This window comes from Mesitornis unicolor, unplaced genomic scaffold (genome assembly GCF_000695765.1).
Source record: "Mesitornis unicolor isolate BGI_N332 unplaced genomic scaffold, ASM69576v1 scaffold41282, whole genome shotgun sequence".
Classification (NCBI taxonomy): domain Eukaryota; kingdom Metazoa; phylum Chordata; class Aves; order Mesitornithiformes; family Mesitornithidae; genus Mesitornis; species Mesitornis unicolor.
Genome location: NW_010169288.1, coordinates 7,982 through 22,739, shown reverse-complemented (window position 1 = coordinate 22,739; position 14,758 = coordinate 7,982). Strand labels below are relative to the sequence as shown.

The 14,758-nt window shown below is 40.3% G+C and overlaps 1 protein-coding gene across 1 annotated transcript in view; it reads left to right on the top strand.

Annotated features, from left to right (window-relative positions):
- LOC104536628 (myosin-11) overlaps positions 1–14,758 on the top strand; it is a gene marked incomplete at its 3' end in the record, with an annotated part of 36,595 nt that overhangs the window by 14,209 nt on the left and 7,628 nt on the right. Inside the window, exons 4-8 of the mRNA XM_010179297.1 lie at positions 7,473–7,575; positions 9,242–9,262; positions 11,634–11,726; positions 12,154–12,217; positions 14,158–14,256. Coding sequence (XP_010177599.1) covers positions 7,473–7,575; positions 9,242–9,262; positions 11,634–11,726; positions 12,154–12,217; positions 14,158–14,256 — 380 coding nt within the window. The remainder of the gene's footprint in view (positions 1–7,472; positions 7,576–9,241; positions 9,263–11,633; positions 11,727–12,153; positions 12,218–14,157; positions 14,257–14,758) is intronic.

Genomic DNA, 14,758 nt, shown 5'->3' with positions numbered 1-14,758 from the left:
GAACCGCTTTGCATTTTCAGCTGTTGGTAGCTCATCATAGCTTCCTAATTCAGTTGTCACTGTAGAAAAGTACGATCTTTTATGCCCATGCTGTTGTTTCATGCTGTTTGCACACACTGTAGCTGGAACAGGAAAGGTTGGATCCCTCTCTGTTGGCCATGAGCACCCTGGAGCCTGTGTCCAGGGCAGGGGAGTGTTGGCCAAGAGGGCTCAGCAGCACCATGTGGGTTGGATCTTTCTGCAGTCTCTACATAACCAGTTCAGACAACAGTGAAAAACCAGCTAATCCAGCCCTGGTCTGAACTCTGATTTTGCTGAAGGCCTCCTCCTTGAGCTGTGACCTGCGGTGCTCAGACAGCACCAGTGCAAGATCCAGTTGCCGCATCATGGTCAGGCAGCGATTGTACTGTAATAAGCTTTGTCATGCACAGCTCACTACTCCACAAACTGAACTGTTTTAGGTTCTCTCTCCAAATGTAGCTACTGAATATACATTTATGCTACAGTTTTTAAAGAGCACTGCTACTGATCATCAGCCATACAGTTACCTGTGAGTACCACTGCTGATTGGGAAAAAATCATCACCTAAGAAGTAAAAATTATATACTGTATCCATTACCATAAGGGCTAGCATAGCTCTGACCTCTGTTGTAACAAGATTTCATTACATGCAAGTATATGAATGAAGAATCTCTCAAAAAAATGCATCAATAACAAAAAGAAATCTAAAATTGGTGCAATGATGATGTAAAAATTGACCATCACTTTCTTCCCAGGATGAAACATATCACAGTAATGAAGACTAATTTACAATATGCATTTCCTCCTTCTATTCCTGTGCTTCAGTTTATTTTGCCATTAGTAAATCCTCACATATTCTTTTAACTTTGGAATAATAGAATTTTTAAGAAAGGTACTCGTTTTTTTTCACCTAGTCAGCTAAGCTGGAAACATGAGGTGTTTCACACCATTAACACATAGAACAGATAGAATGAAAAGTCTTTCCCATTTTGAAAGTAGCCACAGTAAGTAATTCACTGAGACATTTAAAATAACTGCTGTATGTTGGATGGGCACCATGACCCATAGCTTAAAACAGTCCTAACACATGTCTTTTGAACTAAAAAGATTAGTCAAGCTAAAACTAATGTACATAATTTTAAGCACTACTGGTTTATCATCCTTGTTGGCTTTTTTGGCTGTACAGAAAGAAGAGCGTTAACTTGGCTTTCAGCTGTGCAGCTGCCAAGTGGAAGCAATTTGCATTATTTCATAGCATTGCTAAAAAATTCAAGAAATTATCTTTTTGCCTGAAATATATAAAAATAACTGAAGACTTCATGGTGTTAATCAGCTGGGATCTTTTCTTTAAACAACTATAGACTCAAAGCCTGGTACCTAAATTGTAAAAAATAGTTGTGGACACTGCCAAAAACTCACTTATGTTTAGTCATGCTGCAGTGCAGACTCATAGAATCATAGAATCACAGAATGGTTTGGGTTGGAAGGGACCTTAAAGCTCCCCCAGTCCAACCCCTGCCATGGGCAGGGACACCTCCACCAGTCCAGGCTGCCCAAAGCCCCGTCCAACCTGGCCTTGAACACTTCCAGGGAGGGGACATCCACAGCTTCCCTGGGCAACCTGTGCCAGTGTCTCACCACCTCACAGTAAAGAATTTCTTCCTCATACCCAGTCTAAATCTGCCCTTTTCTAGTTTAAAACCATTACCCCTCATCCTATCACTACCTGCCCTAGTGAACAGCTCTTATTGATTTCTTATAGGCACCTTTCAGGTATTGGAAGGTCACTATAAGATCCCCTCGGAGCCTTCTCTTCTCCAGGCTGAACAGCCCCAACTCTCTCAGTCCGTCCTTGTAGGGGAGGAGCTCCAGCCCCTGATCATCTTTGAGGCCTCCTCTGGACCTGTTCCAGCAGCTCCGTGTCCTTGCTATGTTGGGGACCCCAGAACTGGATGCAGTGCTCCAGGTGGGGTCTCACCAGAGCAGAGGGGCAGAATCACCTCCCTTGTCCTGCTGGCCACACTTCTTGTGATGCAGCTCAGGATGTGGGTGCCTTCTGGGCTGATCCACCTCCTACCGCAGTCTCTCTTCTCTGACACAGGAGTTTGCCAAGCAACGTTCTGTTTTTACTCTTGCAAAGACTATGTTCATCTGTGTTGACCAGAACATTAGATACTGCTGACAGAAAAATCCCAAGAAAACCGTAGTTACTCAGAGACCTGAGCAATCTCATTGCATCAGCAATTAAGCATGAATTGGACTTAGCAATGTTTGTGACTTTCCAAACTTCCTCCAATGTAAGTAAAGGCTCCAGCCCTCAAAGGAGACATCTGGCCTTTAAGTTGTTCAATTTTTACAGATACAAATGGATCCTGCTGGAGTTTTCAAAAGGTTTTTTACTAAAAATTCCACAGATGCTTTCTTGTATACCTAAGCACATAGCTTCTTTAAAGATCTTCTCTTAAAGCTGTCTGATCTTGGGGTATCATATTTTAGCCAGTTCCTGAAAAGAGCGGGCATAACATTTTCTAGAAAGCACATGTGGCCAAAATAACTGCACAAGCTTCAGTTAAACAAGAAACCACCTTAAATAAATGACAAAAAAATCTGATCAACATTCTGAATTTTGGAGGTAACGTGAAGACTGTGAAAACAAATGCTTGTTAAACATTTTATAATCAAATAGATTTTTTTATTACCTTTTTATACATGCATTTAGTTTGAATAGCTTCTATCAAAACATATGGTAGCAGGGTGCTATTTCCACTTAATTCCATACAGTAACAGACTTCATGAGGCAGTGATCATCCTGCCCTTTTCCCTGTCCTCCCCTCTTTCTTTTTTGGCAAACTCTCTAGAGTCTTCCCTGGCCGTGGGACCTCAGCTTGCTTTCTCCCCTGATGCATGGTGAGAAGCAGAGTCTTCCAGAGCATACTCCAAACTGCACAGCCCCATTCATCAAAAGACTCCTCGACAAGAGTGCTGAACTCTTTTCTTTCCCAGCTCAGTCAGTCTCAGAGGCTGGGGCTGGGAAGCATTGCTGTTCTCTCACACAGACATCCGGGATGGCTTGGGGCTGAACCAGCTCTTTGGGGAACATTTTTGTAAGTAAACTAGTAGCATCCATGGGCTGGCTTCAGAGCCAGGTCTCTAGGAAGGTAGAGCTGGTCTAGGACAAAGATTTTAATGATCTTTGCACATCTTATACTGCAGGATGGAGCCTGCCAAGCCCTAATGGGATTTAGAGGACCTCACTGACTGCTCTGTGCACAGAGGCTTCCTGCAGGGCCAGCACAGCCAGATTAAGAGATGTATGAACGGTCAATTTTTGTGGTTCATTGCTTACTGAAACAAATGCTGAAAATAAACTCTGCTGTTACTTTTTAAATGTTTCCAAAACTGGAATTAAGCTAAGTCTCATATAGAAAGCTTTCAAACATGCAACAAAAAATACAGGTTTTTACCCGATTTTTCCCAGTTATACCCAAATGTACAACAGTTCTAGCTATACCACAGGATCGCTCCACAGCAGTGGGGCCGACTTGCTACGCTCAACTTGTCCTAATTGGAAAACAGATCTAACCAGGATAATTTTCATTTAAGGTGACAGTAATGGAGTCATGGAGAATTTAGTAGCTCATGTGGTGCAAAAATTCTGTTATAGCTGAGTAGTGTATATGTGAATTTATGTGCTTTAAATCCTGGACTGAGTTCCTAAAACAATGCCTGACAAGAAGTGAGGGAAGTATAAATGTAAACTATGCCACACAATGTGAGAGTGGTGTTTTTAACACAGGAAGCCTGTAAGCCTCGTGGACCCTTTTGATCTTGGAAAGCTAAGGAGTTTCTTAGGAGGAAAACATGTATAGGAAGTAAGTTAAGTACTGGTGTTGGGCTCATCAGAACTGTGCAACAGGATCTGTTTTTGATCTGTTTTTTTGTATTGCCTATCTGACCTGGGTGCAAAGAACAGAGGCAGTAGATGTGCTGCCTCTCTGTATGGCAGGCAACAAGAATAATTTGAGATGTTGGGCTGTGGCCATTTGTATGAGGTTCAATAAGGCCAAGTGTCAGGTCCTGCACTTCGGCCAAAACAATCCCATCCCACGCTACAGGCTTGGGGGAAGAGTGGCTGGAGAGCTGCTTGGCAGACAGGAATCTGGGGGTATTGGTTGACAGCTGGCTGAACATGAGCCAGCAGTGTGCTCAGGTGGCCAAGAAGGCCAACAACATCCTGGCCTGCATCAGGAATAGCATGGCCAGCAGGACCAGGGAATTGATCCTTCCCTGAGTACAGACTCAGCACTGGTGAGGCCACACCTCAAATTCTGTGTTCAGTTTTGGGCCACTCACTCCAAAAATGACATTGAGGAGCTGGAGTGTGTCCAGCGAAGGGCAACGAAGCTGGATAGGCATCTGGAGCACAAGAATTATGGGGAGCAGGTGAAGGAACTGGGGGTGTTTTGCCTGGAGAATAGGAGGCTGAGGGGAGACCTTATCTTCCTCTACAGCTCCCTGAAAGGAAGGGGTAGCGAGGGTGGGGGTTACTCTCCTCTCCCAAGTAACAAACAATAGGATGAGAGGAAATGGCCTCAAGTTGCACCAGGGGAGGTTTAGATTAGATATCAGGAAAACTTTCTTCATCAAAAGGGCTATCGGGCATTGGAACAGGCTGCTCAGGGAATTGGTCATGTCACCATTCCTGGAGGTATTTAACAGACAGGTAAATGAGGTGCTTAGAGATACCAATTAGTAGTGGATGAGTTATGGTTGGACTCAATGATCTTAAACGTCTTTTCCAACCGAATGATTCTATACTGTATAAAGGATCATGATTAGGAGAATGGTAACAACATTTAATATGGTGAACTCCCACTTTGGAACATAATTTAGGAGTAAAGACTGAGGAAAACAGCCACTCAGAAGAGAGAATCGGATGCTTCCTGGGAGGAACCCCTGTTGTGTATGGTACACACCAAAACCACTGAAAGATGCTTGCAAGAAAAGGACCCACCTTTAAAAATTCAGTCTCTGAGTTCAAGAGAGTATGTAGGTTTTAAATCAGGTGGGATTCCTCATACTGTCTCACAATGAAAGTTGTTTCTGCCACCCCAGAAATGGTGGTAGAGAAAAAACCCAGCGTGATCAATTCTGTTACAGCTCAGCAGTTATAGGAAGAATTTCATCCATCTGTGAAGCAAACTCATATGCTCTCCTCCTGGGTCTTCCCCCTTATAAGCTTCTTGATCTTTAGAGACATCGAACCTGATATAGCCATTCTTCCTCCTTAGTTAATTTTCAAACACATGGCATTTCATCACTGAGATGAAATCTAGATGTTGCCATACAGCTGTGATGTATCCTTCAGAGTTTGAGGGCTACTAATGTTGTTTAATGGATACTTGTGTATCAGACCTGTCTATTGTCGTGGACATTTAAAAATGGTCTGTTGTGTTGAGAAATCAGATGTATTCATCACCTACGTACATTATTCTTCATTACTTATTGACCTTTGAGAATTTTTTCCTACTTGTAGCTGTTTAGATCCTGTCTGTTTTCCATTTCATGTTGAAGCATTTCCATTTAACGCTGAGAATTTTTTTTGTTGTCCATTTCAAAAGGAAGTTAAAGCCTCAAAGTCTATCTGCAGAAAATAGGAAAACTCTCGGCCTGTGCAGGAGCAAAGAGTTAAGGATGAAAGCACAGAAGAAAATATTAAGTAACTTAAGCATTACAGTATGGTAGGATAATTACAAGTAAAATGATGCCATATATGGTAATACTCACAGGGATTTAGGGGAAAGCCACTGTTGCCCTGGGAGAAAGGAAATGTAATTCATGTAGTGATGAACTACAAATAACCTTTAATAAAATGGAATCATTCAAAGTCCGGAGTTTGTTTGAAGAAAGGGGTTGTTGTTTTGTTTTTTTTCCAAAGAAACAAAGTTGTAAGGTAAATTTATTTGAAAACTTTGTATGCATATGTCTTCAAATTGGTGTGCTTGGTTTGGAATTGTTCCCAGGACACTTAATTTTTATCAATAAAACATGGAAATGTTTTGGCACTGCAGCTCAGGCAGAGATGAATCCAACCTCTAAACTGTGCAAATTAGCCCAGGTCTTGTGAAAAGGGACATATTCATCTCAGTTATTTCTGGTTAAAACTCTAAAAGCCAGAAGAAACATTTCTCATTGTGCTGTATCTCAGGCAGGAATTGTTTCTCATTTCCATCCCATCTTGAAAGTTCTGCCCAGCACTTACTCATATTTTTAATGTCCATTTATCACTGGTCCCTTGACAGGGAAAATTAACTCCTATGTTTCCTAATTAGGAAAAGAAGCAGAACTGCAATGAATCCAGCTAAATAATTTCAGCTTCAAAAGATTTGATCCATGGGATTCTTGAATGTATTATTCTTTTTGTTTATAAATCCATTTTATTTCAAATCCAAAGACAAAGAGGTTCAACTTACATTTAGACTGTTGCCTTCCTCACAGCACTAGCTTGATACTGTTGAAAGAACCAGTTTATTACATCCACAGCCACTTTAATGCCCTTTCTGATTGCTGAGACAGGACAGTATAAAAACATTTTAATCTATATAATTATCAGAGCCAAAGGTATTTAGAAGACATGAAACGATGTAATGTGACACTTAAAGAAAGAAAAGTCGGCTGGTAATGTTCTTCCAAGAAAAGACTGTATAAATACGGCCTACGTACCAGTACTTTGAACACCAGCGTTTTACTTTAAAAGAGGGCTTAGGAGGTGTAAATAATCTTAACCCTGGAAGTCCTTTGGGAGGTGAAGAGTTACCACTGCCTCCCTGCTGTCCAGAGACGCTGCCTGGGATACGCTGGGGTGCTGGTTAAATATCTCCCCACAGGACATGTCCTTTACGCCAGGTTAGCAGGGACCTCAGGCAGTCCCAGCCTTGGTCTCACTGAATTCGAGGAGCATTTGAACATGGGAGTTCAGATGAGGCAGGATAATTTGCTTATCCTCCAGCACCAATGTAAGCTGTTTGTCTATTTTAATGCCAGAGTTTCAGAAGACTATTATTCTAATAGCTTTATTATTGCCGGTGTTTTTTCTTACTGCTGCACCACATCATAATTAATGTTATATTTTTTTGGTCTTAAAACACAAGCAGACTCCCTGCCAGCTATGCTTCCCATAAATGCTCAGATACTGCCAAAGCAAGATGAACTGCCGTTCAAAAATGCATCATGTTTTAGAATTGCCTTAAATGGCCCAATATCCAGTCAAAATACTAATGGGACAGAAATATAGCTCTGATAACACATTCTTTGCCTGTTGAGGTCAGGTAGATTCGGAGAGATGGTGTTCTGGGGTAAATACTGAGCCAGGAAGATTCCAGTCCTGTTTGTCTACACTAAATACCTCACTAATTACCTATCTTCTTTTGTGTTACTTACTTTCCCCTCAGAGGTGAATCTGGCGCTGGCAAGACAGAAAATACCAAAAAGGTCATTCAGTACCTGGCTGTTGTTGCATCATCCCATAAGGGCAAAAAGGACACCAGCGTCACTGTAAGTGAGCTCTTCTGTACTCAACTCCTCCTCCAGCCCGTCAGGGCTGTGCTGAGCTGCCTGTGCTGACAGCAAGCCCATGTCTGTGGCTTGCCAAAGAGTCGACATATTAAGAGTACGTAATTACATCACAGCTCTATGTTTATGGAAAAAAAACTTTAGTTTGACACCTCCTTAGGCATCAAATCAGACTGTACTTTGCTAGAAGATAAATATTCATAGCTTACCATTTCTATCCTAGCATGAAGGCCTAAAAGCCTGCAAGGGCTCAGGTCCTTATTTTACCCTTGGCCTCGGGCAACTAAGTTTGGAAAGCCTTTAACTAATACATTCTCCAAATGCATCACAAAAATGTCTACCAGCATTTAAACTTCCAAAGTTTTGACAAGCTTTGTTAGCAAGTAAGTTTTTTTACTAACACAGAGTCCTAGCATAAAACTTATCGTTCCCTTTTACTCCTGTCAGAGAGAACAATTTTGAAAGGTATAATTTTTTAATAGTACTTTCTTCCTTCAAAATTTATAATAGTCTTGCCTTAGTAACTGAAGTTCATTTTCTTGCTCTGAACCATGCTTCAGGCTCGTACCTGCGCCCTTCCAGGCAACCACTGCTGTGCCAAGCCCTGAGGTGCCTTTGCAGTTCCCAGTGATACAGCTCCAGCTCCTGGGTCGCTTCTGAACGTTACTCAAACTTCTGCAAAAAAATATAGTAATTCACTTTTGTGACACAACAGGCTCCATTCAGTGTGTCCCAAATGAAAGACTACGCCCAAAATCATTAGGAGGGCAGTGAAATTAAATAAAAATTCCATGACTGCACCTGGACTGCCTGGGGCAGCTGCCGTGGCCTGCCCTGTATGGCAGCAGGCAGCACCTCAGGGCACAGCATGTGCGGCCAGGCCTCTGACATCTGAAATAGTTGTTGTTCATGCACAGCAGACTCTGCTTTGGAGCAGGGGAGGGAGTAGATGTCCCTTTCAGTAGCATTTTCTAGAAACATGTGATCCAATTTAGTGGAAACAGTCCAAGGCTAAAGGAAACGTTTTCCTTTGTTCAATGTTTATGCAAAAAACTTATTTCTTCCTACTGAGTCCCTGCTCAGGGGCTGGGGGAAATGAACTTGTGGTTTCAAGGCCATTCCTAACAGGCATGTAGCTGCAGTGCTGCTGACTCCCTGGGGGAATAATGTGGGTCTCGGGATCAAAGTGCCCCCAGACAGACCTGATAGCAAATATCCACCCAATGGGAGCTGGGGGAAAGGCTCCGTTGTTCTATAATGTGCTGGTAAATACTGATTCAGTGACTGGGACTACTAACACTGCAATTTCAGTGATTAAAAAAATTATTAATAACAAAATGCCTCAGTTACACCGGAGAAGAACTGGGGATTTACCATAAAAGTATCTGTCCTTGTCTGGTCCTGGGAGACTGACCCAGGACTGGATCCAAGTCCCATCTCTTGGCTTCAGGGTTTTTTCCTTCAGTTAAAATGTTCTATATATGTTAATGGCATTTGTACTCTTGGTATGTCTGCAATTGTTTGTACTAGTATTCTGGGTTTATTTGCATGGAAACTGTGTATTGGTTTAATACAGGAAAAACAATAAAAATGTCTGTGTAATGGAAATGATACTGACACTTGTTTTATACCATGTTATTCAACACAGCAAGGTCCATCTTTTTCTTACGTGAGTAACTTAGACTGTTTGATGTGTGTTCAAGGCACTGAGTGTAGATCTGCATGCTATTGTTGCACCTCGAAAACTTAAGAGAGATTTTGTTGAAATGTGTTGTATGATAAAAAGCAACAATAGCACCAAATGCTCTCACAAATCAACCCTAACTGTATCAGACTCCATTGTAAAGAATGAGGTCTGACACAGGCAGGGTCATCTTTCAAACATCACTCTCTTTTCTATGTGTGTTCCAATTGATGTAGTTTGAATGAAATTTCCCACGATCCTGAAAGAGCCACTCAGCCTGAAATTAAGCAGTGCAATTTCTGAATAAAAATACCCAAATGCTTTTTGTGCTTCAGGTTGAACTTTTTAGGACTGTTGTGAAATAATTCCTAAACCTCATGGTGTTTCATCAGTTTGATTGGCTGCATGCTTTCTGTTTGATATTGCTTTCAATTTGACATTTTCATGTAACTGTTGAGAATTGTTCACATCCACAAAAGTTAGCATGTTCTTAGCTTGCTGCTATGATGTGTAACAGAGCGATTCTCACTGCAGCAGTCCTCTGCAGATATGTTACAGCAGTTTGTTACAGGCTTTCCTGCATTGTGGTGTGCCATTCAGCATACCAATATATTTGGGGATATAGGCAGGTTTGCTGGCATATTTTTTGTGACAGACAAATGGGATTTCTTTTTTAAATGCATTTTTTTTCCCCACTATGACTGCTGCCTCTCAGACTTTGGCTATGACAAAGTCAATGTGTTGCCCCTTTGTTAATTTAGTATTTCAGTTTACAAGTTCTCCACAAAAAAAAACTAGTCCATTGCTGGCACAGGGAATTCTGTGGAGTTCAGTGGACTTAGAGCCGCATAAAATGCTGTTAATGTGGAGCCACAGTTTTATACCCCAAGTTTATGGCATAGGTCAGCTCTCACTAGAAGCAGGTAGTACCAGTACCAGTTTAGCAGACAAGGCTCTATTTTAGCTGTCATCATCTGATTTCAGCAACACGCTACGCTCATAATTTAAGTCTACAGAGTGTAACTGGAAAGAGCTGCTCAGTACAGAGAAACTTCAGGGCCTTTTCATTACTTATTTTAGGAGTCCTGTATTAACTTATTTGGAAATTTTCCTTCCTTCTTCCTTCAACTCTTAGGTAGTAAGTTTTGGGGGATTTTTGGCAGGGATTTTTCTTTTCTTCTTTTGCAAAATGCAGTTTTGACAGATGCCTTAGGTCTCAAAAGATCCACACTCTCAGGAAGGTGCTCATTCTCCCATCTCGGGACCATGCAGTTAAGTTTAGCCATTTGTTAACAATCTGTTGCTTTTCACTGACATTTTTGAGGCAGCTCTCATCACATACATTACAAGACATTCAGGAATAGTATTTAGAAAAAGGTTACCAGTTTTGCACATTAATTGGGAAGCACTTTCATTTTCCAAATTATTTCCACTAGATTCAGCCTAAATATTGCCTTATTTTCTAACTGTAATTATTTAAATTACATCATATTATCTATTAAGGAATCTTTCTTTTCAGGGTGGATTATCTGAAATAATGCATGTTACTCAAAGTAGTACTCAAAGAATAGGATGACAAGAAGCAAATGGGAAAGTGAGTGACCTCCTAGGGCAGAGCTGAATGAAAAGTTAAAAAAAGCTGTATTCATAAGCAAAGGATTTTTTTCAACTTCATTAAGTTTTTAGAAATAGCAGTATTAAATGCATGCTTGTTTCATTGCATGATTTGTTTCATTAGCAATTACCAATCACAAGTAACAATATAATACAAAGTTTGTGTGTTTGCATGAGAATTCATTATCCTAGCTTGAAATATATCAATGCATTTCCATATTTAACCTAAATAGCCTTGCATGGATCATTATTAATAGACTTGATGAAATCTGCTTTGTAGCTTTGTGCTGCATTACATTAAAATTATTCTCGGCAAGTTATTCAAATGACATTGTCATTTGCTAGCATAGGATCTCAGTAAACTAACTTGAAGAAGACATGCTAGAGGTTCCTTTAAGAATATACCTTTAAAAAATGATACTAAACTGAAAAAAAACCCAAAAACATTGTATGTCCCTTTTTTTAAGAAAGGCCAGTCATGATGCTCAACAGATTAATAGACTTTGATCTGTCACAGGCAGCAGGGCTGGAAAAGGGTCATGTATACAGGACAGCAGTCAACTGCACAAATATGTAACACAAAGATTAAATGAAAAGAATGAAAGCAAATCCACATGAACTACAGTACTCAGAAAAAAAAAGTCAGAGGCTGAAATTATCTTTCACATTTTTCTCCAGGGCGCATGTGTTGGTTTTAATTAAGTATGAAGTTTAGGGTTAACTGTGTCTGAATGAATTTTAGGGTGAGCTGGAAAAACAGCTTCTACAGGCAAACCCCATTCTTGAAGCTTTTGGAAATGCCAAAACTGTGAAGAATGACAACTCCTCCAGATTTGTAAGTAGAAAAAAATCCAATTGAGTCTATGCAGGGGGAAGGTACAGCATCTTTTAAAACACAAGATACAGACAGTGGCCCTCCATCAGTGCTTCTCTCTGAAGACCGTCTTAAAACTAATCCCTTAAAACCAGTTTAGAATAGTAATTTGGCCTTACATAAGATTAAAGATCAAGCTTACAGCTTCCAAAGCCTGGTCCCTCTACATGCCTGAATGAAAAGTGAGTGCGAATCTCTGCAGAGAGAATATTTGAGCCATTCACATCCTTTCAGGCTTTTCCACAGGTTGCCCCAGCAGGAGGGAATCAAGCATGTTATTCTTAAGAAGAAGATGTACATATTTTATTAAACAGGCTAAATATGAATGTTGGAATACCTGGCATAACCTGAAAGAACAGCCCAATCCAGATCTTCTTTTTGTTCACAGGGCAAATTCATCCGCATCAACTTTGATGTGACAGGCTACATTGTTGGAGCAAACATAGAGACTTGTATCCTTTTCTGTGAGCTGCACTAGAAGCTGACTAGGAGAGCAGAAGAAAGCAAGATAAACAAACTCTATTGCATGTCTAAGAAAAACAAATATTGCTGAGGCTGGTATAAACAAATATGGAGGGAAGTGGCTCCATTTATGCTGATACCAGCTCCTCAGTTTGTCTTACTCTCATGTTTACATTTTCATGTCTGTTTTCTCAGCTATAGGCAAGTGTGCTACTCCACATATACAGCTTCAGAAAATCGATGCACCATACTGGTAAAAGATTGTTTTGTGGATAAGATTGCATGTGATCTTGAGAGCCATGCGGTCATTTTGTTTCATATCAGTGTGATTTTGCATGAGTAACACCAGTTCCCTATGGTCTACGTTACCGACTGCATCAAAAGTTTCAAAACTTTACTGTTTCTTACTGGTGCTCTGGCAGGCACTTTGAAAAAACACCAAATGTATTATCACTATGGTTTTATAGTATTATCACTATGGTTTACCCAGGAACTTGGAGAGTACGTCCCAGTTCTCAAGTCCACTTTGTCCCAGTCCTGACTGAATGTTGGGATGAATTTTGGACGCTCAGTACAATCTCACCCTCAGCCCTGTGCACCCTGGCTTCTGTAATGCAGACTGCATAATCCTGCCTGTGGCCAAATGTGCCCTGCTGTTTAGAAACAGCAAAGGCCATATATGTTTTACTGAGATAGTGGCATTCCAAGAAAAAGCATTGAGAAGAACCTGGTAAGGGAGAAGTCTATATGATACCTAGTGTGGCTGCTTTCTAGTTCATGTCTAGAGGACTGAAGGGCAATTTTAATAGAAGTAATACAACTTTCCCTTCCAGCCCTCTAAAAACTTTATATTAATAAAGACAGAAGAGACAGAGAAAACCAAAGAACACGGTGAAGTCAGAAAAGCTGTCCTTACAGTCCCTCTCTGGCAAACCAAAGGACCTGAAATTATCCTGAAATTGCCTTGATCTCTGCATAACAAAAGTTAAACTCCTATGGTCAGAAATGACATGTTCTGGAAACTCATTTGACTAAAGTGAAGCAAGTATTTTGTTGGTGCTGATGCCCCAGATAGCATCAAGTTCTTGATGTTTCCAGAGAACATCTCTGCTCTGGATCCTAAACACTGCCCTGCTGCTTCAAACGACACACCCAGAGTAGCGAGCTATAGATCAATAACCTCAATGTATATTTTCAGGAGAAAATTACAGACATTTCAGCTTAGCCTGACTTTGCTCGCCAAGTACCTTTGTCTCTTCCCTATGTTGCTAGATTCATCAGTGCTGGATTGCTCTCCTTTGCATTGAGAAGGAGCCACTTGCTCCAACAAATGAGAAAGATGCAGAAGAAGGGCCCTATCTCTTGGTAGTAGATCCAAACAACAAGCAAACAGTTTCTGCTCCTCCTTTGACAAATGATCTTTACAAAAAAGTCAGATATTAATTTTTTTGGTCTTCACTGATGTTTTATCTATAGTACTATAACTTTTAAAGTGTGAATCACTGACTGCTATTAAAATACACTATCACCAACTTCATTTTTGGTAGTTTATAGTCACAAAAATAGACTGTAAATAAAGATCGCTTTTACTGCTTTGATACCTACAATACTGGCCTCAAGATCTTTTTTTCTAGCAGCTCCACCTTACGTTCAAAGAATCATATTGCTACTTCATTATAAAAGTGGTGTGAATTTTATTGTGAGTACTGTATTTATATATCTGATTTTAGAAGCAGTTATGTCTATTGTGGGGTGCCTATTACCAGCATTTGCTATACAATAAGAGGTAGGAGGCTGAACTCATTGTGCATGTTCATGTTAGACAAGCTCGTGGCAAACATTTCAGCAATGTTATTGATGGTTCTGAGGCTGATGGCACAATTAAGGAAGGACTGAAATATGTTATTTTTTTAACGTGCTTGACAAACAGATTTGCTTGAAAAATCCCGTGCTATTCGTCAGGCTAAAGATGAGCGAACGTTTCATATCTTTTACTATTTGATTGCTGGAGCTTCTGAACAAATGAGAAGTAAGTCACTTGATAATGAATCTTGGATCTCACTGAACAGACTGAGCAATGGCTTACCTAAGGAATTTATGTTAACTTCTTTAATTCATGTATGTCATTCAATACTTCTTATAAATAAACAGCTCTTTAGCTATAGAAAGTAATTCTCTCAAGTTAAGTATAAGAACGCTTCAATTGATGTCCACATGATTGAGCCAGGTTGTTTGCAGTTTACAGGATGTTCCAATTTACAGGTGATGTTAAACCCATTCAGATCCCATTTTGAATTATATCAACAAGATGAGCAGGGAAGAGTTATTAATTTTTGTTTTATTTTTTTAACACAAAAGAAATTGGGATTACCAATAAAAATACTGCTTGTGGTTTTAAAATAAATTAAGAGAATGTCTTTCCCATAGCACATTATTACACTCTGAAACGCACAGCTTCAGAATGTTGAAAAGGTGAAAAGTGTAAGAGAATCCAAAAAAAGACATAATATGAATTGGAACATCATGGTTCA